This window comes from Pteropus vampyrus, unplaced genomic scaffold (genome assembly GCF_000151845.1).
Source record: "Pteropus vampyrus isolate Shadow unplaced genomic scaffold, Pvam_2.0 Scaffold107, whole genome shotgun sequence".
In the NCBI taxonomy this organism is placed as follows: Eukaryota; Metazoa; Chordata; class Mammalia; order Chiroptera; family Pteropodidae; genus Pteropus; species Pteropus vampyrus.
The window spans coordinates 829492-855806 of NW_011888888.1; the positions used below are offsets into that span (position 1 = coordinate 829492).

Consider the following 26315-nt stretch of genomic DNA (forward strand, 5'->3'; position numbering starts at 1 on the left):
CGGGGAGGGGGAGGTAGATAAAGGTAAAGGGGGTCAAATATATGGTAACAGAAGGAGATTTGACTTTAGGTGGTGACACACAATGCAATATAATATGACATTATTGAATTGTACATTTGAAACCTATATAATTTTATTAACCAGTGTCATCCCAATAAATTCAATTAAAAATGCAAAAGTAAAAAAAGAAAGGGAAATTATTAATTTTGCCTTTTAAACTGGACCAAATGTGGCTTCTTAATCATTACATGTATATATTTATTATTTAGCTAATGCCAGTTGGGTGTATAAAATCAAAGAAAGTAATTTTTCAAATGAAATAAGATTGCTAACGTATATTTTTGGTTTCAGGAAGGACTAAGGATGCTTATTTCAAGAGATCTAGACTGTATCAATACCATGTATGTCCAGTTTTCACTTAGCTTTATAGCAAAAGGTAAGTCATTTCTATGGCTATGAATTTATTATTTCTCTTCAAGAAAATTTTCCCAGGCACAGTTCCTCCTCCACAAAGAAATAATGAGGTTGAGGCCCATAAATTTTGTTATATGGAAGAGTTAACATAAATGTGAGTACATAAATATTCACAAATGTTCTTCTATAATATAAATTCACCTTAGAATAAGCGTAAGATAACTACTGATTTTATAATAATTTCATATAACTGTAATAATCATACTAGTTCTGTGGTAAATAAATTTATCATCATATCCCTGAGTCTTTTTCCACAATTACTTTCTAGCTGTAACATTTTTAAAATTAAAAAATTTTAAATCTGGAAATTTGGGATTTTCTTTTACAGATGCGAATTTAAAAAAGCCCACTCTGTTATTCTGACCTTTCATGTAAACTAAATAATTTTATTGACAGATAATGCCATTTGGATAAAATAAATTTTTTACATAGATTTTGTTTTTATCCTGAGATTTAAATGTTTGACCTTTTCTAAAGTTGGGATGTCTGTACACAAAATTTTTTATGTATCATTGCCTAAATGAAACAGAAAGATAAGTGTTTTTATCTAAGAAAATGAGGCAGATATTGTATGAAAACCCAAGATTTGGTATGTGTTTTAAGATATATTCATACAGAAAATCCAACCTGTCATCACTTTAAGTTGCCTCCGAAGCATTTGGACTATAAAGCCTCAATGTGACTATAAGTTGGCTTATGCACCGATGCCAAAAGAATAGTCTAAGAATATATGTTTCCTCATTTTTATCACAATACACTTCATGCCTGTGTTATCTTCTTTCTAGGTACCCCAGAGAGGTCTCACTCTATTCTATTACAATTCTCCATCAATGGGGGGATCACTTGGCACCTGATGGATGAATTTTACTTCCCTCAAACAACCAACATACTTTTCATTAATGTTCCCTTGCCTTATATTGCCCAAACCAACGCTACAAGATTCAGACTCTGGCAGCCTTATAATAATGGTAAAATGTACATGCTCTCCTATGATCAGACCTGACTGTGGCATGCTAACGTGTTTGCTTCTAAGGTGTAGAGGAAGTGTTTATCAACTGAGTAGCTTAGCTGTTCATTGCATACATTTTACGTGCTTCACTTTTGAGGAGTCTAAATTACTTTTAACCTTGTGTATCTTTATCATCTCTTCATATTTGACTCGTAAATTCTCTGATGGTGTAAATATAGCTGAATCCTGTCACAGATCTAAGGTTTTTAAAAAATAATACAGCATTATCATTAGGCACTCATCAATTATAACTACATTTTTGCTGAATGCATTTAGGAATACATAGTTCTTCTTACTGTGGCATTTCATTAGTGAAATAGAACATTGCAGTAAAATGCCATGACAAAGTGAAAGGGACTTACACCAAGCAGATAGTGCCTTAGATAGATAAAATATTCTCATCATATACCCTCGTTTCAGTTGATAAGTTAAAATGAATGAATAATGTAATAGCATTTTCAAATGGTTAAAGAAAATGATTTTGCAAATTTGTAATGTTGTACTGCATTCTATATTTCTATTAACTGCTGATTATAAAAGACCAGACTCTACCAAATAATGCATTTAATGGCCCTTTAAGCATGGAGATATCATATTAAGCAGGTTCTTTGCAGAGATAACACAGAAATAGATAATAAAATGTACTGCCATTTCTAAAATTTAACCTGAGCATTTCCTTTATAACTAATAAGTTAAAATAAATACTTTTAACTTGTTGTGAACAGAAAAAATAGTGTTTTATAATCACCAAATAAAAGTCCAGAAAGAAACAGAACCAGTTTCACAATCCAGAGGATATTGTCTTCATGGTATGTTTGGAAGGCTTACCTGACGTTTCTTTATTGTTTTCACCAACTGCTTCCAAAACGAGAAAAGAGAAAAAAGCTCTCAGAATTAGAACAATGAAGAGATGAGGGGGAGAGAAAGAGGAAGAGAGAATGAAAGACAAAGAAAAAGAAAAACACACAAAGAGGCAGGGGGACAGAGATGTCTGACTTCATTTAAATCATCAGGTTACTTCTACAGGCTCCTGTTTACAGATTCTTTTTTATATTTTATAAGAATTGTACTAAAGTAGGAATCAGTGAAAAGGCAACATTGAGAAGTCTGACATTTCTGCTTGGCATGGTCTTATTACCGTATTTTGAGTTCAATGCAAACAGTGCTTTACAAAAGCAGCCTGGGTTTGTCCTTCTAATCTACTTAGTATCTTTCTTAAACACCGAGCCTAAGTGGCTGAATCAAATTCTGTGACAGCCTAAGGAGTGATTTTGCTAATTTTCTGTATATTCCCACATATCTTTAAATAAACATAGATGCACTATGGAAAACAGCATGGAGGTTCCTCAAAAAATTAAGAATTACCATATGACCCAGCAATCTCTCTTCTGGATATTAACCCCCAAAATTTGAAAACATTTATCTGAAAAGATATTACACCCCAGTGTTTACAGCAACATTATTCATAGTAGCCAATATGTGGAAACAACCAAAGTGCCCTTCAATGGATGATTAGATTAAAAAAAAAACCTATGGTACATGTATACAATGGAATATTACTCAGCCATAAGAAAAGATGAAATACTCCTATTTGCAACAACATGGATGAATCTTAAGATTATCATGCCAAGTGACATAAGTCAGACAGAAAAGTTGAGAACCATATGATTTCACTTATATGTGCAAGATAAAACTGAAAATAACAAACGAACAAGACAAACAGACTCATGGACACGGACAACAGTTTAGTGGTTAACAGAGGGAAAAGGAGGAGGAGGGGAGGTAAATAAGGGAAAAGGGGGGTCAAATATATGGTGACAGAAGGAAATTTAACTTTGGGTGAACACTCAATGCAATATACATATGATGTATTGTTGAATTGTACACTTGAAACCTATATAATTTTATCAACCAACGTCACCCCAGTAAATTTAATTTAGAAAAAGAAAAGAAAAGCATTAAGAAGAAAAACGAAGTATTATATAACAGTATTTTCTTCTGTATAGTTTTTAAACAATTAAATAAAATTATGTATCAGCCAGTGTTCTAATAGCATTGGGCCTTCGGCCTAACAGAAACATGATGCTAAACTGTGAGTTAACTCTAAAAACCGTGAGTTGCATCTTGAAGATACTAGTAATTGTACCTCCATTCTAAGTCTGCCGATCCTCACAGATCCAGATGTCTTATATATTCCCCAAAACCAGAAAGACAAACTCAAAGCCCACTCTTGCCGGTAGAGGATCAATAGCACCACTATGAAGGGAATAGCATACATTTTACAAGCTGTTTGTCACATTTTTCTGGAATTCGTAAGGCTGTTCCATGCTATGTCAATTTCATGATTGTTTATAATTTGTTTCACACTTTAAACACTGTAAATATACTGTTATATAGTTTGTGTTTCTTTGTCTAAAAGCATATGTTTAACGTGCTGTTACTGAGTTCTTTCTGTCCTTTACTGTCCTCTAATGAGCAAAAATGTCCATCTGATTTTCACCATTGGAAAATTTGCTTTATCCATTAATGCCTTAGGTAAGAAAGAAGAAATTTGGATTGTTGATGACTTCATTATTGATGGAAATAATTTAAACAACCCTGTGATGCTTCTGGATACATTTGACCTTGGGCCCAAAGAAGACAATTGGTTTTTCTATCCTGGTGGTAACATTGGTCTTTATTGCCCATATTCTTCAAAGGGAGCACCGTAAGTATTTAATTCAGAAGCTAAAAATAAAACCACTGCTCTATACAAATCGTGATAAACTTTTGCCTAAATGGATTCGTTGTTGTTTTCTTACATAACAGCGAGGAAGATTCAGCTATGGTGTTTGTTTCAAATGAAGTCGGTGAGCATTCCATTACCACTCGTGACCTCAGCGTGAATGAGAACACCATCATACAATTTGAGGTACTTGGCTTTGTTCTATTAGAAATGCTTTAAATTTTATCTTGAACAAAACCTATGAAAGAGGAGGAAAATCTCAGATAATTTCATGCATTATGACTTTCGATTTTTGTGCAAGGACAAAAGAGGTTTTACATCATAATTCATTTTTATTAGCAGAACCAATTGTCATACTTAGGTTTATTTCTGAATTTTGTCCTTTATTTATGATATAATCTCTCCACCTACTACAATGGGAAGTTGTTGAAATAAATTTTTTAAACATTATAACTATAAAAGGATGATGCTATTCCAGTATTATTTTCACAATTCTTATGTGTTATTTAGGACCCGTCAATGTAACTATAGTCTACACAGATCATACCAGCACATTTATATAATATTTACCTACCATGGTGTCATGAATTTTACAGATAAAATAATACTACACTGTTTTTGTAATTTCAAATATATTTTCTCTGTGTATTTAATTAATATTTATTAACTCTATCTTTTTTCAAAAAAGCAAATGAATAATATATTTAAAAATTCCCTTTATGTATTTCAAAAACTTAGATAAAATCAGCAGAACCAAAGGTGCATTATGCCAGTGTTCAATGGTATTAACTTCCAGAGGTACTTATGTCATAGCTGAGGTACATACCAACCACTTGTCAGACTTACTTAAAATAGTGTCTAATTGTATCAACACAGTTTTGAATATGTGTTTTAGATTTAATCTCTGCATTCTCTAAATTAGAGTTGTCTTCCTATCTAGCCAACTGGGAAAAAAGCTTTTCATTACTATTTGCTTGGCTTGGCTATGAAAGGAGGCCAAAAGTAAGATTTGAAATTCCATGCCAGCCTCTTCCTTACTCCCTTCCTAGTTTCCTTATAAAATGAGGAAATGTAAATTTTCATGAGTCCCTTTGAGATTCTTTATGAAAAAGTATTATTTAAAGGTAATATATAGTATTACTCAGGCAAAACAGAATTTTATAGTTTTAAATATTTCAACAAGGCAGTTCCCAGGAAAATGAACTCAAAAAATAATGAAGTGGTGTATTATTTCAAGCCTTGTTGCTCTAAGGAAGTTTGTACTATTTTTTTTCTTCCCCAAGATCAACGTTGGATGCTCAACTGATAGCTCCTCTGCTGATCCAGTAAGACTGGAGTTTTCAAGGGATTTTGGGGCGACCTGGCACCTGCTACTCCCCCTCTGCTACCATAGCAGCAGTCACATCAGCTCCTTGTGCTCCACTGAGCACCACCCAAGCAGCACCTACTACGCAGGGACCACCCAGGGCTGGAGGAGAGAGGTTGTGCACTTTGGGAAGCTGCACCTTTGCGGGTAAGGACCTGCTGCTTTATGCTGCATTTGTTTCTCATTTGACCATTTTCTCCCTGCCATCATCCTTGACTTACTTTATTGGGGGGAAATTTCCACCTTAACATTTCTTCTTCAGTTTTCTACTTGAAGCAGATTGACAGATATTTAAAACATAGGACACTGAGCTAAGATACTACTAACTTATGGTTTAAAGGTAGATTTAAAAGAGCACACTGCCCTCTGTTAGGGGGCTCATATCCCCACGGGTCTTTATTAGATTAATTAGAAAGCAATAGAAATATGGCATTCCCCTAATATTGTAACCCTTTCCCACTCCCTCTTCCACCTCACAATATAAATACAGTTAGAATTTTATGACTTTCAAACATCTACCTATATTTCCCATACTGGGAGAAGACACATATGGAGGATGGAAGCCCACAGAATGTTCCAGGTGTTTCATAAAAAAAATTGTTAACACTCTTCCCCCAGGCATTTCTATGTTTTCAACCTCTCTCGGCATTTTTGCTACATGTATTTGACTCTTTTAATGAAAAGCTATTTAGAGATGAAAGACTTTGATTCTAACAGAATTTAAATGAAAGATATAATTCAAACAATAAAACCAAGAATATAAGTGAACAAAGAGAGGAAGTCAACAAAGCGGTCTGTCTCAAAATTTGTGTTTTCCTTCCAAATAAAGAACTTATTTTTTCAGGGTATGTCAAAAAAAAAGAAGCATTAATATCATACTTTCAAGATGGAAATAGATTTACATTCCTGACATGAAACTCAGTATAATTAGAAGTCTTGGGTCTTCAAGCAAACCTACTAAAACTACTGGTACTTTTCCAAAAGAGTGAAAGTGCATTTTCAAAAGTCTACATTCTCTTCAAACATAAATCCATTCACTCCTCTTCATATCATCAGCATAATTTTTATAATTTAATTGCTAAGGACTTTAATATTTTGTGTTGTTGAATATGTCACTTATTAATTTTTGCTATTTATACCAGGATGTTATTCTCGTAGAAAATCTGTTTTAAAAAGAAAAGGCATTACTAAGCAAAATATCCTCAAAGTTCTTTAGAAGTGATAGCCGAGGAGGCAAAGAGAGGCTCGGCTCTGGAGACCATAGGAACAGATAGAGCTGAAGATTCAGCCAGCACAACTAGAAAACAGCTATTGGGGGATGGGGGTGTGGGCGGTGAGGGTATGCTTATCTATAAAAGAACTGGACCAGGGGAAAAAGCTCAGGAAAAGTTTTATCCAAAATCAGTTGTATTTTTTAAGATTATATGTTGCAAGAAATATAAAGAGACTTCTAAAAAGTAGAACTTATTGGAAACATCCTGGGGAATAACATGGACTCCACTCAGGAAGTGTGAGGACATCAGCAAAAAAAGCCGTGATCCACATTTTTATCATGCTGATATTCATATCAATCAGTGCACTACAGTTCTCATTTTCAGGAACTCATAATTCTGCATTTCTAGAAAAGAAAGTCTGAACCAGTCAGCTACAGCCAAAAAGCCAAGTGGTGCAACAGAAGCATGGCTGCCAAAAATCCATGCTTACGGGCAGTGTAGGCAGGGAAAAAGACCTGGACGGCCCGTCATTTAGGCACCTATGACCAATACCATGACCATTATGATATTGCTGAGAAGCTTTAATGGACCTCTAATTTTCCCCAGTTTCCCAGCTAAGCATTAGAATGAATAGAAAATAATCATAAAGGTTGTAGGCCATGATTTTAGATTGTTTTGACAATTGAGACGTGCTTCAGCAAGTTCCACCATGCAAATAATACTATTTAAAGGAGTACGAAATAAGGTCACAAAGATCTGCCAGTTAGAGGTACTGAGTGAGGAGACCCGCTCCATGACAGTGCTCCGGTACCATGGAGCCAGCCTCACTTAGCATTTGGTTATGTCCACTAGGCTATGCTTACACATAAGGCATGGTGATGTAACTGGAAATACGAACAAGAGAAATGCAGATGTCTATATTTTTACCTGCTGGTATTGGGTGTCAGTTTAAAATATACCTCCTCCAATTATAAAGGTACAGAACTTAGACCATCATGTGTTTTGCATTCCATGTCATCTTTATTTCTATGAAAAGAAAGTAAATCTGTTAAGGAGGCATGCCCATTCTCACCATGATCTAAGCCTATCTTTCAAACTGCCTTCAACCATTTCTGCAAGAGAATTTGCCTTAATAGTGTTGTCTAGTCCTTGTTCCAGGAAAAGAATTACCACTCTTCTTAAAACCCATGCAGGCATGAATTGCTGAAAGGCAAAAGTTAAATTTACTCCAACTCAGTGAACCGTCCTTTGGTTCATGTTCAGCATGGTACATAATAATGGCACAGTGTTAGATGCTAAAAATATATAGGTAACCCATGTTTAAATTACTCTTTCCTGTGCACTTACCGGACAATTACCAAGAAGAAAAGTATTTTAAATGTTTTCGATGCAGAAATGTTTATTTTTGCCTCCACATATAGTGAATTCTCATTTGAAGCATAAGGATTGAGTGTCCATCAGATTTTATTCACATCACCTTTGTGTTCTTTTCGTCTAGTCTTTTTGTCTTTAAAACTCCTAATTGCTTTATTTTATGCAGTTTCATAATGAGTCAACCAAAACCCCTATTTAATGAAAACACTGTGTGCTTGAAATTTTAAGTTTACATTTAAAAAAAAAAAAGAAAAGATCCTTTTGAATACCACTGGCTTGGAAGGACAGACGCTGATATTCACCAGGGAGGGTGGCAGCAAGAAATTTTCAAAATAAGATTTCAACAGAAAGGAACTGCAGGGAGAGCAGACCCTTAAGTCCATTTATCATAGTGCTTGCAGTTTCTGTGTCAAGGCAGGTGAACAATAATAAATATCCAACCAAGGTGATTCATTTATATTCAGAACCTTTGAATAAATAAGTTCAAAAAAATCCATGTAGGCTCTTGTTCAAAGGAACATTCCAGCCATTTCCCTCAACTCAGCAGTCTGAAAGTTCAAAAGGTAGGAAGTGCTTCTTGCCAAGACTAAACTCTGACAAGTATTTGAAAATAAAATTTAATTATGAATTGGCATTTTGGGGGCACCTTAATACAGTCAGAGTCTTGATATAAACAATGAAATTAGGGTTACAATTATATGTGGGAACTTGACTCCATCTGCTTTACTCACTACTAAACTTTAGAAACCTGATACATGCTTCTAATATTGATTTCTAATTTCCGTTTCACAAATAAAAAATTACTCTGACTTTAGTTCCTATGATGATTGAAAATTGGGCAGGTTCACAGAGTACAAAAAAGAATGCACATGCCATCTCTATATCTGTTCCCTCTAAAATAAATGCATCTCCTTTGAATTAATTTTGTACATGAAAAAATATACTAAACTATTTCTGGATTTTGACCTAAATATGTAAAGTATTTACAAAAAGCTAACTTATCAACAATATGATAAGACAATTCACTTACAAATAAAAAGGAAAATTATCTTTGTTTTAAAGAAATAAAAAACATCCGTCTAAAAATAAATCCGATTTTGTCACTCCTCTCTTTAATCTTTTGGGATTATCTGTTGCCAATAGGATAAAATAAAATAAAATAAAAACTTAGTTTGGTTCTTACGGCTTTTCACAACAAATGACATAAAACAAACATTTATTGAGCATCTGCTATATGTGAAACACTGTACTTGGCACCATAAAAGGGTGCAAAGAAGAACAAGTCATGAAGATTGGCCTCTAGGAGTTCACAGCCAATAGGGAAAATAGGTACGCTTTTAAGTACCTACAGCTTTGATAACTGTAATAATGGAAATTCCATCAAAATTATGGAATAGAGAGAGCAAGAGAGAGAAATTAAAGGACTAGTTATTTGTCATATGGCCCAGCAATTTCACTACCATTTTACCCAAAAGAACTGAAAACAGGTATTTAAGCAAATACTTGTATACGAATGTTTATAGAAGCACTATTTGTGATAGCCAAAAGGTGAAAACAAACAAATATCCAATACTGGCCAATGAATATACCTGTACAATGGAATATTCTTCAGTTATATAAAGGAATGAAATTCTGATACTTTCTACAACATGGATGAACCTTGAAAACATGCTAAGTGAACAAGACAGACCCTAAAGTTCACATACTATATGATCCATTTATATGAAATATCCAGAATAGATAAATACATAAGAGACGGGAAGCAGATTAGTGGTCTGCCAGGGGCTGGAGGTGGGGGCTGCTTGATGAGTGCAGGCTTTCTTTTTGGAGTGGTGAGAATGTCTTGGAACTCAATAGAGGAAATGGTTGGCTAACACTATGAATGGGTGCTAAATGCCACCAAATTGTATACTTTATAGTTAATGGTTACTTTTCGGTTATGTGAATTTTACCCCAATTTTTTTAAAAAATTAGTTATGTGAAGTATAGATAGTAGGAATGGAGAAAGCCTCACCAAGAAAGTCAATATTGAAAAATGTGGATGCTCAGGTAGAATTCTGACATAGAGATAGGATTGGGAAGGGCTTACAGGGAGCGAGAACCTTACTGGTAAAATCCTGTCACCTGAGAATGGAAATTGTGTTTCTGATGTGTCAAATCAGGTTTTCTATTTCTTGAGTGTGATGCAGTGGTAATAAATGCCCACTGCTTATTGGTCAAATGTGCTTACTCTGAAGGTATACCGTTCCACTGATTAGATTTTGAAAAACTTGTATCTCTTTTCTAGATCTGTACGTTTCAGATGGTACCAAGGATTTTACCCTGCTGGCTCTCAGCCAGTGACATGGGCCATCGATAATGTCTATATTGGTCCCCAATGTGAAGAGATGTGTAATGGACATGGAAGTTGTATCAATGGAACCAAGTGTATATGTGATCCTGGCTATTCAGGTCCAACCTGTAAAATAAGCACGAAAAATCCTGATTTTCTCAAGGATGATTTTGAAGGTAATCTTTTCTTATAAATTCTATGTAACTTTGTGAAAGAACTTACATATTAAACACAATTTGTAATATAGAAGTAATCATTAATTTCCACTCTAACATTTCCTTATTTATCACTGCAATTGAAAGGACCCAAGCCTTCATTTAGTTCTGAATTTTATAGGGTTTCATTTTTGGAACAATGGACAATGAGAGTGGACGAGACCATAACTGAGAAAAACTAAGCCTATTTCACCACTTTTCTATCACATTTAATTTCTTATTCATGATAATTTTAGAAAATGTCTATAGAGGGTTAATATTCTTGGGTAGAGGAAACAAGTTTCCAGAGATACAAATTCCTTTCACTGCTTTATCACCAACTCAGTAAGCATCCTCTCATCACTTTCTGTATCTCGATTATACCTAGAATCTAACATCATTATATTTGAAGATAGTGCTACAACATAGAAAAATGTATGTGATGTAATAATTGCAATTATTCACAACCGTATATCCCTTGGATATGCACTCTGATGAAACCATGGCAAAACATTCTCATAAGAGAAAAATCTTAAACAAATGTAATAGCTATCTATGTTAGGATACTATGATTAGAGATTTTTTTTCTCTTTCCCAAATTAAAATTTTTTTCTTTTTCCCAAATTATCTATAAAATTGTTATATTTATGGTCTTAAGATACATCTAAAATTTATATTTAGGTATATCAATACAATGGAACATTGTTTAGCCATAAAAAGGAACGAAATACTGATACATGGTACAACATGGATGAACCTTGAAAACATTATGCAAATGAAAGAAGTCAGGTATCAAAGGCCCCATATCATATAATGCCATTTATGTGAAACATCCAAAATAGGCAAATCCGTAGAGCCAGAAAGTGGATTATTGGTTGCCAGGGGCTGGGTGAAGGGGAAATGGGGAGTGACTGCTCAATAGGTACAAGGTTTTCTTTGTTGATGAAAAGTTCTGGAACTAGGTAGGTAGCGATGATGCACGATATTGTGAATGTGCCACTGAGTTGTTTACTTTAAAGTGATTAGAATGGTAAATTTTATGTTATATACATTTTACTACAATCAAAAAAAGTAAACTAGATCTAAAATGAATATCTGAGAAGATTTGCAAGCTGGTTTTGAAAGACATTATTTAATAGGAAATATTAAATTACATTGAAATTTCTCCCATTAAAACTGTGTTTTCAAAAATTTTATATAATACTTGCCTGATACTGTCCTCACAGTAACAAGGACATAGTGAAGAGGCCTGTAGAAAAGCCACATTGCCCTCCCTTACTTTTGCCCTGAATCACTCTCTGACTAGCCAGTGTCTTTTTTTTCCAGTGTAGAGGAGCAGAAAGGAGGGACCCATCTGGCTAGACCACAGATACTCAGGAAAAGGCATCCTCCTGTCATGTGGAACTTTGGATTATATAGCCAAGGTTAAACAATTCGAACAAGCTAGAATGTTGAAGAGACCTCTTATCTCAAAATCCATGACTTCAATATGTACGACTTCATATTTTAAAACTACACAAAGCACTTACCATTTCCTCAAAAAAAAAATATGATTATAATCAAAGTCATAGGTAAACCACATTTTTCACTTTTTTTCAGGTCAGCTAGAATCTGATAGATTCTTATTAATGAGTGGTGGAAAGCCATCTCGGAAGTGTGGAATCCTTTCCAGTGGAAACAACCTCTTTTTCAATGAAGATGGCTTGCGCATGTTGATGACACGAGACCTGGATTTGTCACATGCTAGGTAATCATTTTTAAATGCTTTTGGAAAACCACATTGTAATGTACAGTAGCAGAACATAATTGAATCAGAAAGAAGAATCTCAAATACAAGGCCTTTCATTGGAAATGCTGAGTTACTCTCTTACCAAAGACTCCATTAAAACAAAACTTACATAATTATTCTAAAACTGAGAGAGATTTGTGCAATAACTAGATCAGAAATGAAACTTGGCTAAACAGAAAAAAGTTACTATCTGGTATTTTTACAAGATGGTGAATAGGAAATGGCTATGTTTAACTTACTTTCACTTCAAGAAAATTTAAATGTAGCATCTTTATCTATCTTATAGAGAATACTTTTCATTAGCACTTGGACTATTTAGAAATTATTCACACTATGCTTAGTAGAAAGCTTAATTGAAATACAATACACCCTCACATTATTCACAATTAATTTTATATCCATTAGCAGTTTAAGGACATTTGAAGTAAAGCCTTATTCTTTATAGGCATTTCTTTCCAGTGATGCATTCATATGTCGTAAGTACTCATTTTCTAAATTGAGCACAGTCACTCAGAAACAAACATTTTAAACTGGCTCAGAGGATTATGTCCTGTCAAGATGTGTCTCCTTTGATCATTTGATGAGCCAAACACTTAGCCAGAAAAATAAAAAAGACAGTTTAACATGTGTAAAATGGAACTTGACCTATTTTTGCAAGTGATCAAAAAAAAATGTTTTTGTTTTTTTGAAACATTTCAGAGTAAATTAAAAAACTCTTAACATATTTATCCACCTCTTCTAAATTTTTCATTTTTTGAATTATAAATTTGATTACGCTTTATAGAAAATACAATTTTATCTGTGAGATAATTTTAGTTTTAGAATGCAAGGTTTTATCACCATCCTATTTAAATGCATATGTTTTAATTTGATAACTCTTCATTTCAGGTTTATCATTGGCATCTGAGTTCTCTAATTTAAAAATTATTAGGTTTTTCTAAATAATTCTGAAATGGTCTATCTGTAGCTAAATTAGTATAAACATTTTCTCAATATAAGTAAGCAATACGCTAAAAGTTTTTGTCTTTAAATTATTATTGTTTTTATAGATACAAATGTCACTAGGCACTAACCACTTTTTTCATTAATCCAATGTTAAAAGCTCCATTATTTATCTCATCTCAGTAGCATGCTGTGTAGGATTTGCATATATTGACCTCAGAATGCTCCATGTAAAATCCCAATTTTCTCAGGTTATGAGATAAATGAATACCCAGTTAATGGAGATGAGGGAGAGGAGGAATCCATGAAGAATGCATGGTTTTATATATGGAACTGATAACTTTTATTATAAGCCCCAGTATATTTCATATGTGTGACATGCATACATAATTGGGTATGTGTGTTGTATTACACACAAAATTTATTCTGTATTACCAGCAAGCACAGCAGCCAGACCAGGCACCAGCAGCTTGCCTGCCAAAGATAACATGTGAGCTAGTTTTCATCGGCACCCCAGCTGCTTGCTGCCATTCTATCCACCTCCCTGCCAGCTGGAAAGGCCGCCTCTGGCTGGATGCCACAGTTTTCAATGGCCAGTATCATCCATCCCAGACCTAGCAATAGTCAGAGGCTGGCACAGCCCACCATCACCGCTACCCCACACTCATGCTCCCCTGCCCCCAGCACAAAAGACAGAAAAGAGGCCCACGCTTGACATACCTTTTCCAAAGGATGCCTGGCCTGTCACAAAGAGGTGTTACAACTGGTGAATTTAAATGTCTCCCAAAACCAGTAATATGAGATCTGAAAAACTACTGGTAAAACCTGAGAATGGATGATTTTGCCACCAATGACAAAAAGTACATTGATTATATTCTTCAGTTTCAGATACTAAGGATAAAGAACCAAATTTATCCTAAATAGATGGCAGTACACACTCTCAAACTTGGACAGTTTTTGGACCCCTCCCATCTTCTTGTAGAAAAGCCAAAGGGTGCAGTGAATACTCACTTCTCTCAGACTTTTCTTCATGAAGGAGTAGGAAATATAAAAATATGGGTGCAGAATCGCCTTTTTTCAGATTTCACATTTTATTAACTCCCTTTCACATTAAAAAGGAAAATCTGTATTTGAAATTATTTCTTTGCACATTCATTAAATCATTATATTTATTAAAGCCATGCATTACCCCATATTATCCTGTGTGCTTATCTTTTGTTAATGCTGTGTCTTTCTCACTGAAGTTAAAGACTACAGTAAATTTTACTCGTGTCAGATTTGTGCAGTTCTTCATGAGACTAGGATGTGGTAAAGGTGTTCCAGATCCCAGGAGCCAGCCAGTGCTTCTGCAGTATTCTCTCAACGGCGGCCTCTCATGGAGTCTCCTTCAAGAGTTCCTTTTCAGCAACTCCAGCAATGTGGGCAGATACATCGCCCTGGAGATACCCTTGAAAGCCCGTTCTGCTTCTACTCGCCTCCGCTGGTGGCAGCCATCTGAAAATGGGCACTTCTATAGTCCCTGGGTTATCGACCAGGTCAGTCCCTTTGGGATTAACTATTAGAACTTTGTCACTTGAGCTGAATGGGGCCTTAGATAGCAGTTAGTCCAACCCCTTAGTTCAGGAGGGGAAGCCCCTGACAGTTGAATGACTTGTCCAAGGGCACACGACTAGATTAGATATGGCATTTAGCTTCCTTTCATTCTCTTTTCCTTCAATTGCCTGAGACTATGAAAATAGACTACACAGCAGAAGGCCCAGGTCCTGCTCAGAGACGGTTCTGCCATATGCACAGAGGGACTTTAGCAAACATGGTACAAGGTTATCATTCTCTGAAAAGGAAAATGTGCAAATTAGCACTGGTGCCACATGCAGTAGCTCCCAAATCCTCTTTCCTAGCCTTGAAGAATATAAATAAATCTCCCTAACATCCTATGGACAGCTATAAGGATCTTCATTCATAATAAAATATGTATCAAATAGAACTCAAAGAACCTCTTAACAAATGGTAAAATCCACGCAAACAATTGAAACTGAAATGCCTTAGGGCACAACTGTCCTTAAATAGAAATTTATTAACACATGTAAGCCAAATTTTGCTTTCCCAGTTTGGGTACATGTAGTTTCCAAAGGCACAACTTGGCCAATAAAGGCTGTGAATGGTTTTGTCAATCCTTTGATTTGTTTTCTGTAGCTTCTTGCCAGATGGGCAAGCAGACCACACAAACAAGAGCATTCTGAAAGGCCCTCTAACATTCTGTTTGCTGTATAATGCCAGTTCTGAGCAATCTGACAGATAAAAACAAACAAAAAAGACAGCTTTCTCACATCTTGAAACCAAATTGAAAATTTATGGGATCTTTTAAATACATTTCAGATTCTTATTGGAGGAAATATTTCTGGCAATACAGTCTTGGAGGATGATTTCACAACTCTGGATAGTAGGAAATGGCTGCTTCACCCCGGAGGCACCAAGATGCCTGTGTGTGGCTCTACCGGTGATGCCTTGGTCTTCATTGAAAAGGCCAGCACCCGATATGTAGTCACCACAGACATCGCTGTGAATGAGGATTCATTCCTACAAATAGATTTTGCTGCCTCCTGCTCAGTCACAGACTCTTGCTACGGTACGTATTCCATCTCCAAGTAGAGGGACAGATGTGTGTAAATGGGCACCTGTGGCTTCCTCTGTCAAAGGCTACACCTCTGTTAGATGTGTAAGTAAAACACAAGTGCACTTTGGGTCAAACTGTAACACTCTTGAAAACGTATGTAAATTGAGTTTTAGAAGTTTTTTTAAAGCATAAAGTATGAGCTCATTTTTAAGCATATGTACATGAAGACATCTTTTATATATTAATAATAACCCCCGGTTTATCATTTTTTGTAAATCCAAGATGTTTTCTTTAGTATCAGAATTTTGGAATAAAGAACTCTCATTACGTAGAGAATGCCAGAATAAGAAATAGGAATTACACATAAATCTATATGTAAATGGGTTTTAATTCATAAGGCCTTAGATTAGTCCAGTTGTTCTCTCCTTTCATCTCCCTGAGATTTATAAAATTTTGTTCCTATTTAGCCTTATACTCTTCGCCATCATAGGTCATAGCATATTCTAGGCCACTCTCATTGTGACCAGTTGCCATCCTCTAGGTTGTATATGCACACACTCTCACTCATACATATCTTACACACACATGGACCTATCTTAGGAGAAATAAAAACTGACATCATTTTGCATTTGGACATTTCACCAGAACTTGAAGAACTGTCAGAATTCTGGGGCCCTCCTGGTCTTTTACTGCCCCATGTCACTCTTCTTCCAAGAGATCCAAACTGGAATGTTTGCAAGGTTCTTGCTGTGTTTTAAATTTGAGGAGGTTGAAATCTGAAGAATTTGATTACTTCCAAGGTCATAAAAAATCCAGACTTTTTGTATTTCCATTATTTTAAATTTAATACACACATCTTAGAAGGGATCCCAGAAGTACTCTGTCTACCTCAGATTCAATAAATCTGTCAACACTAAACTAGACAGTTGGAATGGAAATTGGAAAAGTATAAGGTACATACCTTGTCTTCAATAGGTACAGTCTAGTTGAAGTGATACTTCAGAAACTCTGAGTCCAATAAATGACTAAATCAAATGCACTAGAGAGTGGTACTGATGCAAAATGTAATGAGTTCAAAGGAAGGAGAGATGACCGATGGAAGGTCAATTCAAGGAGTTTGGGAAGATTTCACAAAAGAGCTAAATCTTAAATGGGCATTGATGGTTAGAGTGGATTTGAGAGGTCAGTGGAGAGAAGAGAACATCCCAAGCTGGCTGACATCATAAGCAAAGAAGCAGAGGTAGGAGCTGTCCTGTGAGCAGGGGAAACTGTGAGGAGACCTGCCTGAACAGCTAATATTTGCATCTAATAGAGGAGAGCAGAGGACTAATTTTGAAAATGGAAAGGGACTCTAAGGTCTGAGATGCCTGCTCCATTAGCGTAGGAAGTTGATGAGAACTTAAGGAGGTAAGTTATGACATAGCTGGCCTGAAGCAGCACCAGGATCAAAACTCTGCCCTATAAGCTCAATCATGTGTAGTTTCTACCGTAAGCTGGTGCAACCTCTTGAGAAATGTTTAATTGAATGACAAAATGGAAGAAGAAAATGGCAACAAGTTAAGAAAGGCCTTAAAAAGCAGGCACAGGAATTCGTGCTTGACAAGGTCATGTATAAGAGGGCACAAGTGCAGAGGAGCTCCATGGTGTGGTTTAGGGAGATTAGCCCGGGAGCTGATGAAGGCGAATAGGGAAGAATCCCAGTGAAGAAGCCTCGGTGGGAATCTCTGTAGGAGGCAATGAAGACCTGCACTATAGGACATGAAGAGCAGTGGAATGGATAAAACTGATAAAAGATAATGCAAAAAGAAAAGAAGCAGCAGCTCTCAAAACTAGGTGACAGGTTGAACATAGAGGGTAAAGGAAAGAGAAGAGTAATATTTCAAAAATAATTATTTATAAATTTTGAACACAGAAAACTAGTGCAAAGGTATCATCACTGATAGAATTTGGTAGTTAAAAGGAGATGTTTATTTATGAGGGAAAATGGTGAGTGCTACTTTAGTTTGGGTGAAAGTAGTTTTGATTAGAGATGGTCTCTAGTCAGGAGAACTTTCAGTATGGAAAGCAGGAACTTTGTGCTGTGCATCCAATATACCAGCATCCAGAACCATGCCAGGCTGAATGAACATTTACTGAATGAATAAAATCAATTATGAGACCTAAAATTAAAGCTCAAAGAGTATACACATAGAGTAAAAGACGAGAAATGGAGTCTGGAAGAACGCCCACAGCTGGGCTAGTTAGCACAGGAGACAGAGAGAAAGTAAGACAGAAGATTCAGAATAATGTCACCCCCAAAAAAAGAAAGTTTCAAGAATGAAGAAGTGACCAACAATATCCAACGCTGTGGAGTGGACAAGTACAATGCAGACTGAGACAAACCATTGTATTTAACTAGAAAACACTACTAGGAACCTTAGGGCAGTGAGTGGTTTCATGCTGGCTGTACATAAGAATCTCCTGGGGAGCTTTAAAGCTCCTGACACCTTGGCCATGCCCCAGAAGAGGGAAATTACAATCTTTGGAGGTGAGACCCTGGCACCAGTAGTTTCTAAAAGTACCCAACTGATAGCAGTGTGCAGCCAAGATCGAGAATCACTGCTTTAGAGGAAGCAATTTCAGTAGGAAGGTGGGAGCTGGAGCAGTTTATAAGGACTTAAGAAGGGAATAGAGAGAGAAAAATATAAAATTGGAGATAAGTTGCATGTTTCAGAATAAGAAAAAGGAAAAACAGCCTGACTTGTGCTTTGGCACAAATTGCATGGCTTTTAGCCATCTCTTTACACCTTTCTGAATTCTCAGTATATCTCATAACACAGCAGAACAAGATGTGTAAGCAAAAGATTTTGCAATTTCCAAGAAGTTTCACCTACACCAAGAGCAAAATTGGCATTAGTTCATCAGGATCTTTACAGAATGGTCAAATTCTGTAAAGGCTGCTCAATTATTTTTAGCTATTTAAAAAGTAATCATTAAAATATATGATTAATATATTCAGTATTTGTGTTAACCATTAAATAAACGGACATAATATATTATAGTTATATTATGATATGTAAGTTATATATCACGTAATAAATTCTATAATGGTTAAATTAAATCATAAATATATATAACTGTTAAGGCTATTGCTTTAACTATATGAAGCAATAGTTTTATTATGGTTGTTTTGAAAGTTTCTCTGTAAGGCTTGATTCAGTAAAATTATGTTTGATTATATCCCCTTAAAAGAAAAATTATTTCAATATGGAAAGTTAAAAATAATAACTAGTAATGTACAGAGGGAAAATCAAACCAGGAAACATCTCAAACTAGGAAGCATAAATATGGAGGAAAATTCAAATTGACATTTGACTGAAATTAAAACCTATGAAAACATACGTAATTATGGTTCCTGGGTCTGCAGACATGTATTTCTATTCAGAATAATGTTTCCTGTTTCAGCTATTGAATTGGAATACTCAGTAGACCTTGGATTATCATGGCACCCATTGATAAGGGACTGTCTGCCTATGAATGTCGAATGCAGTCGTTATCACCTGCAGCGGATCCTGGTGTCAGACACGTTCAACAAGTGGACCAGAATCACTCTGCCTCTCCCTCCTTACACCAGGTATGAATGCTTCTGCATGTAGCGAACCCAAATGTGATATAATTTGGTATGCCAGATTTCAGTACAGCCAGTTTAAATGAGATAGGTGAGATTTTGTTACTCATTGATGGTATTGTCACACACGAATTATGAAAGCGATCTTAACAAGTAAAATAGAAACCAGTTTTTCTGGTGACATTGTTCTGCGTTTTCCTAAAATCCAGACCTTTACTGACTTTTAACTCTAATATTATTAAAAAATGGCATATGCAAGAAAACAGTGGCTGGATCAGTGAGCTGCTCCAACTTAATTTACTATGCCAAGAACAAGTCTTAAATTTAAAACAGGCACATTGTCAATCTGTAAATATAGCAGTGAGTGGACTCATAAAAATGAGGTATTCACTACCATAAATGTGTATTAAAATTAGTCTCTGCTTTTGAAATTTTATATCAAACAGGATCTTGAGAATTATCACCTGGATCATTCTTTAATGTGAAAAACTATCTTAAATGCTTCGTCCATTGTGTCTATAAGAAATTATGGTAGCTTAATAAAATTCGCTGGTAAATGCTAGTGAAAAAGTTATTTTAATTATCTGTGCACTTACACTCCTGTTTGCATAAAGCAGAGAATTCATTTTCATAGTTACATGACTCTCTCTTTTCACCACCTAGGTCGGTGCAATTCATAAGAAACTTTAAAAATCTCCAGAGGAATTCCTGTTCCCTCCAAGAAAGTGGTCATCAGTTGCTGGTCTTACAAAAGAGGCAAAGCAGCCAGTGTACTATGTAGAACAGGAGTTATAGTGAGGGCTCATGATTGTTCTCTCTCCTCCCCACAAATGAAGGATGAATAAATCTTCCTAGAAAATGACCATGAAATTCAACCATTCATCTAGGGCATAACTTTTGTTGAGATTATAAAAAATGGGATGGTTTCAGTTACTCACAGCCTAAGGCTGCTCAACAATTGCTGGCTCAGAGGTACGAGACTATATTAACTGTCAGCGGAGTTGCCAAGTTTAAATGAGATACGTGAGATTTGGTTGCTCATTAAAGGTATTACCATGCATGAATTATTAAGGCGGTCTTAATAAAATAGAAAAAAAAAACCTCCATTAAGGCAGAAGTCTTTTAAGTCTTTATGCATTCTGTGAGTTATTACCCAGCTACTTAGTAGCATTTTGCAAATAAACGACATTCTAAGATTTATTCCAGCTAGTCATTATCCCCTTGAGTGTTTCCTTCAAGAAAAGTAATTATACCTCATTTTTAATCTAGCTTTTAATTGTTTCTTACATGTACCCACAAGAATTTTGACCCTTTTAAATGATATTTGAAGAATCTGATGAGCATACATTTCCTCTTGCCATTGTATTGAAAATATGCAGTTTATTTATATACTGTCCTCAAAGCTCATGTTATACAATGATTTTAAAGTCAACACTGCTTTATAACAAGACTCTTTGGATAATTCAGGAAAAAAAAAACATGTATGGATGGAGCCCAAGTCAAACCCACTTTTCATTATGCCCTGTCACATGCCAGAGATCATTAGAACAATGAGCCAGGCTCACGCTACTTTCTCTGAATCACGGGTTAACCTGTCTATACTATATCTGCTCTTATATCCAGTTACTTTTTAAATATGGTGTTTCCTTGTTTTGAGTTGAACTTATGCCTCAACATCTGCAGTGTTTACGTGTTCCCCCATGACAGAATTGAGAATTTTAGTTTGTAGCTCTTTATTATAAATAAATACGATGCTGACAACTTAAAGCCATGTGCTAGATAGGAGTTAGGCGTGACTATGACAATGTGCCACATGTAGGTCTCTCCACTCAGTTATCTCATGACCACGAGGCTAGGATCCCAATACTGCTGATATAATGGTGGTAAGTCAATTAAGTTTGGTTGCCCATAAACTGACATCAAACCATTAGCCAAACTGAAATGGCCAGTAGTCATCAGTAATGATTATTCATCCATTTAGTCATTCATTAAACAAATATTTTTGAAGTATTTAATTATGTGCTAGTTCCATGTAAGGGGCTGAACTTATTTTTGCCTCAAGGAGCTTTTAGTTCAGTGCAAGAGATAAATATAAAACTCAACTGCGATAAGCAATGGGGGACAGTTGCATGATGCCAAGACATTGTATATCATAGGGAGATTTGCCTTGGTCAAGAAAATCAAGGAATGCTTTTTTGAGAAAGGATAATTGAGGTAAGATATGAAGGATGAATAGGAGTTAATTAGGTGGAGAGTGAGGGGAAGAGTTTTGTACTGAAGGATAATAGCCTATAATAGGAGGAAGCAGAGTTTTTGAGATACTGAAAGAATGGATCAGAGAGAGAGTGTGGAGTGAGGTGTGAAATATTGACAGACCATGAAGTGCATTGTAGGTTGTACTAAAGATTTGAGAATTTGTTATTTGAACAGTGAAAAGCTTACTAAAGTACTTGGGAATAGGGAGACATGATCAGATTTGCATTTAGAAAAGCTTATTCTAACTGCAGAACAAATTGGAGAGGATAAGAGTAGATGTAAGGAGACTCTTAAAGAGGCAGTAAGTGTTAATAGCTTGGACTATGATGCAGCAGACGTGAAGAGAATGGAGAAACTCAAGTAAAATGGAGGCAGTAAAACTGACTGAGCTTCATGATGAATTGGACATGGGATGGTGAGGTAGAGGGCATTGCTAAAGATGACTCCCTGATTTCTGAATTGCAGAAATGAATGAGTGCTGATGCTTTTCACTGGGAAGGGAACACTGAGACTAAACACAAGATACATCACTCTCTGCTCCAGACACTGTTGTACTAAAACCTAAATAAATTGCAGGAGATGGAACCATAGGTATATTCCTCCCCATATACACTGATTAAATTAGACCTTACTGGAAGGAAAAAAAAAAAGTGAATGGAAAGCATTGTGCTTTAGTGGAGGACTCTGGCTTCTCAGCCCTGTGAGCTTTAAAGCAAGTCATTTCATGTCCCTAAGCTTCAGTTTCCCTATCTGAAAAGTGGAGATACTTTTGCCACATAAAAATCTAATAAATGTGCGTGGAAGTGTTTGAAACATTATAAATATTTATTAAAATGTAAATCGTTTTTACTTTTATAAGTTAACAACGTAATCACACTTGTTAACCAGAGCACAGGTTTATTTTCAGACTTCAGCTTCAGTCAGATTAAGAAGTCTTCCTACATTAGCTTAACAAGAGTGAGCCCATGGGGTAGGACACTGTGTTAAGTTCCTGCCCTGGAAGAGGTTACACTATGGGGAAAATGAGAAGCGTAATGAACAAACAACTTAAAAATAATAAATGCTGCATATAATTTAGAGCTCTACTAAGGAATAGGTTAGACATGCTGTAGGTATTGAGAGATGGGAGACAGTGCTGAATGCCAGAGTTAGAGAGGGCTTCGTGGGAGAAATGGGCCCTGGCCTCAAAGGATGGCCAGGAATTAGGTGGCTAGGGGAAAAGCAGTCTAAATCAGGGGAACAATGTGAACAGGGCACATGAGTCTGGGACGAGCACAGTAGTTGCTAATAAAAGCAGAGGACTCATATCTGGAAGCTGTGGAAAGTTGTTTGTTCATAGAGTTGGGTTAACTTATAGCACGTTTGAAGCAAGACAATAGGGTTTAGACTTGTAGGAAAAATAAACTAGGGTGAGTTTTGAGCTGAGAATATTCTTTCAAGAAATAAATAGGAGAACAGAGACTCACGTAAGAGGAAAGTGGCAAAGGCATTTTGATAATGACTAATCATGAAGTAACAAGGGTCTGGGCTACAGCTAACATGGAGGGGATAAAGCAAATATTATAGAACATTTCGAAGAAAGAATTTATAAAACTCAGTAACAACTTCTCCACATATCAAGAGATGACTCTAAAGTTTGAAGCCTGAGAGAGAAAAAGTGGGGAGAGAGTTAAAGAGGGACAATATGGCAAATTTAATCAATTGATTCTGAATTAATACGATAACTGGAAATACAAATGGAAACATCCATTTGACAGAGATATGAAGATCAGAGACAAGAAAAGATAATAAACTTTGGAGACATGAGCATAGAAGTGATAGGCAATGCTGTAAAATTTTATTAGCTTTCCATTTAAAAAGAAAAGAAAGGATTCCTAAGCGTAATGGCACAACGAGTAGAAATATCTATTAAAGGGATCAGGAGGACGCAGTCAGAAAGGTAGAAGAAGAATCGGAATAACATATCTAAAAGCCAAGTGAGAAGAGAGTATTAAGAAGGAAGAAGTGGTCATCAGTGACAAATGCTACAGCAAATCGCAAATAAAAAAAAAGCTTCCCAGTAAATTTACTAAATTTTTTTCAATAAGGAAATACTCTGACCTTCGAAAGAACAGTTTCAGTAAGATACTGGAAATAAACGTAGCTTGTCTCGCCCAGTGGGCTTAACTACTATATTAGTAATACATCCTTATTGCTTGCCTAAGAGATATGGTCCTAGGAGAAATGGAACGCCCAGAATTCTTAAGAGAAGCTGAAAAATAAGATAGGAAGATGCCAAAATTGATTTCATAGCCTCTAGTCTGAATCTTCCTCCTTCTCTTTACTAACCCCAAACTAAAAATAACGGATGGCTCAAGTGGCACACGTTCTTGAATTGTCACCTGAGAACCAGGGTGAGTCAATGGAAGGGCAGGTAACTCAAATCCATCGAGAAAGGGAAAAGCTGCCACTGAAGGCTCAGGTGTGACTTGGCTATTTTAAGTCATAGTTTGAAGATGATCCATTCCCTTCTACTAGCCCTAATGACCTAGCTGATACCACAGTCTTTAAAGATTAACTACACTTTGGGTGCCAGGTGTTTTTAGCCGTAGCATGGCAGCTACTTAATGTTTGTGGGACGTTTAAAGGAAAGGCAATGAGCACATGAAAGGGTAAAAAGATTGTGGAGTGATCAGGATGATGGAGTGGGAATGGAGGAGACTGTAGCTTTTTGCAGGTGAACCAGTTTAAGGATATTTTTCAATGATATTTCTACCTACTATAAATGCAAAGAAAAGGTCTTATACAAACAATACCAAGTACCAGCATAATATATTTACTGAGTTCATCATGGAAAAATATTCAAGAGAATTACAAGTTTATTTTTTAAAGAAGAGATTCTTTAAACTTGCCCTGGTATGCTTTATTTTTCTCCATTGTTACTTCCAACTTAACAGTATCTTTTGAAAGACTTTTTGCAAGCATTCATATTACTGCATATCTTGTTAAAATTTTTCAATCAAGTCTAGGAAGACTTAGACTTCTCTTCCATATCCATCTTCTCATGCATCACTGTGATACTCTGAGCATTGTTCTTATTACTTTATCAAATTTCTGCTGGTCTTTCAAGACCACAAAACATAAAATTTTGTCTGGCACAAACCATGGTATCATCGATTTCACATGCTGAATATATTAATATTATTTTGGTATTATGTTAAAACAAATCTATTTCCATTTCTAGTACAACAGAGAACAAAACTATTTCCAGAAACAATGCATTCCCTTTAGGCGTTATTAGTTGTCAACATTTTTTGCCAAAGTTTTTTCAGAGAATTTGAGATTCGGCTGTACTTTGTACTTGTTGCTATCTGTGGATTCTTAAGAATTAAATATAAAAATAAGTAATTCTCCATTGAGAATGTATTTTGTAAGTTATAGGAATTCCTTTTATTTGAAGGATGGACCAGTGTATTTGATGCCCTCAGTGGGCTTACACAGAACATTGTAGTTTTATAATTATTACTGATAATAATTATCAGCAAAAATAATAAAACTTTATTTCACACACACAAAAAAGAGAATAGTCATTCTCTTTTATTGTAATTTTCAAGTTAAAATTTTACAGTGAGTTCGAAGACCACAGATTATTTTTGGCTCACATTGATGTATTTAAAATCCAAACATACAAAATTAAAGAAAATAGTACACTATACTTTCATATAACTTCACCCTGCTTCAACAATTATCAATTCATGACCAACTTTGTTTTATCAATAGCACTGCTCACTTCTACCCCCATCTTATTTTGAAGCAAATTATAGACATCAGATCATTTCAACTTTAAATATTTTAGTATGTATCTCTAAAAAGGGACTTTTTAAACAATGTAACTGTGATATTATCACACTTAAAAATTAATTATTTCTTATTCAATAGTTACTCAGTTTTCAGATGTCCCTGTTGCTCTCATAAAACATGTTATAGTTTTTTTCAGATGAGGATACATATCAATATAATTGATTGGCATGTCTCCTGAGTCTCCTTTAACCTCAAGGTCCCCCTGCCTACCTTTTAAGATGAGGACTAAGACACAAGGAGGTTATGCGATTTTCCCCATAGACACACAGTCAGTGGCTAAACCATGATTGTACTAAAGGTCTCCATTTTTTCTCTACCAAGGATGAGAGAAAGGCCATGTGACGTGGCTCATTTAAATTCTTCTATCGCTAACTCGAATATGCTTTTTACCCTAGTTCCAGAGAGATGTTATGAAGGACTTAACTTACAAAAGACCTTTATGAGGTACCTTACCTTTATCGCATTTGTCTGGGCTCATAACCTGTAGTCCAAACACTTTCTCCTCACATGCCAGTTTTCAGACTTCGGTGTGTTATAAGACATTTAGGAGAAAGGAAAATTAAATGACAGTATACATTC

At 35.6% G+C, this 26315-nt stretch overlaps 1 protein-coding gene across 2 annotated transcripts in view; it reads left to right on the forward strand.

The window, feature by feature from the left end:
• Window positions 1-26315, forward strand: part of RELN (reelin) — a 482573-nt gene that overhangs the window by 410919 nt on the left and 45339 nt on the right. For both annotated transcript variants that reach the window (XM_011365192.1, XM_011365193.1), the window contains exons 38-46: window positions 1260-1442; window positions 4019-4190; window positions 4292-4394; window positions 5492-5721; window positions 10450-10670; window positions 12288-12435; window positions 14696-14954; window positions 15796-16045; window positions 19478-19646. In XM_011365192.1, coding sequence (XP_011363494.1) covers window positions 1260-1442; window positions 4019-4190; window positions 4292-4394; window positions 5492-5721; window positions 10450-10670; window positions 12288-12435; window positions 14696-14954; window positions 15796-16045; window positions 19478-19646 — 1735 coding nt within the window. The remainder of the gene's footprint in view (window positions 1-1259; window positions 1443-4018; window positions 4191-4291; window positions 4395-5491; window positions 5722-10449; window positions 10671-12287; window positions 12436-14695; window positions 14955-15795; window positions 16046-19477; window positions 19647-26315) is intronic.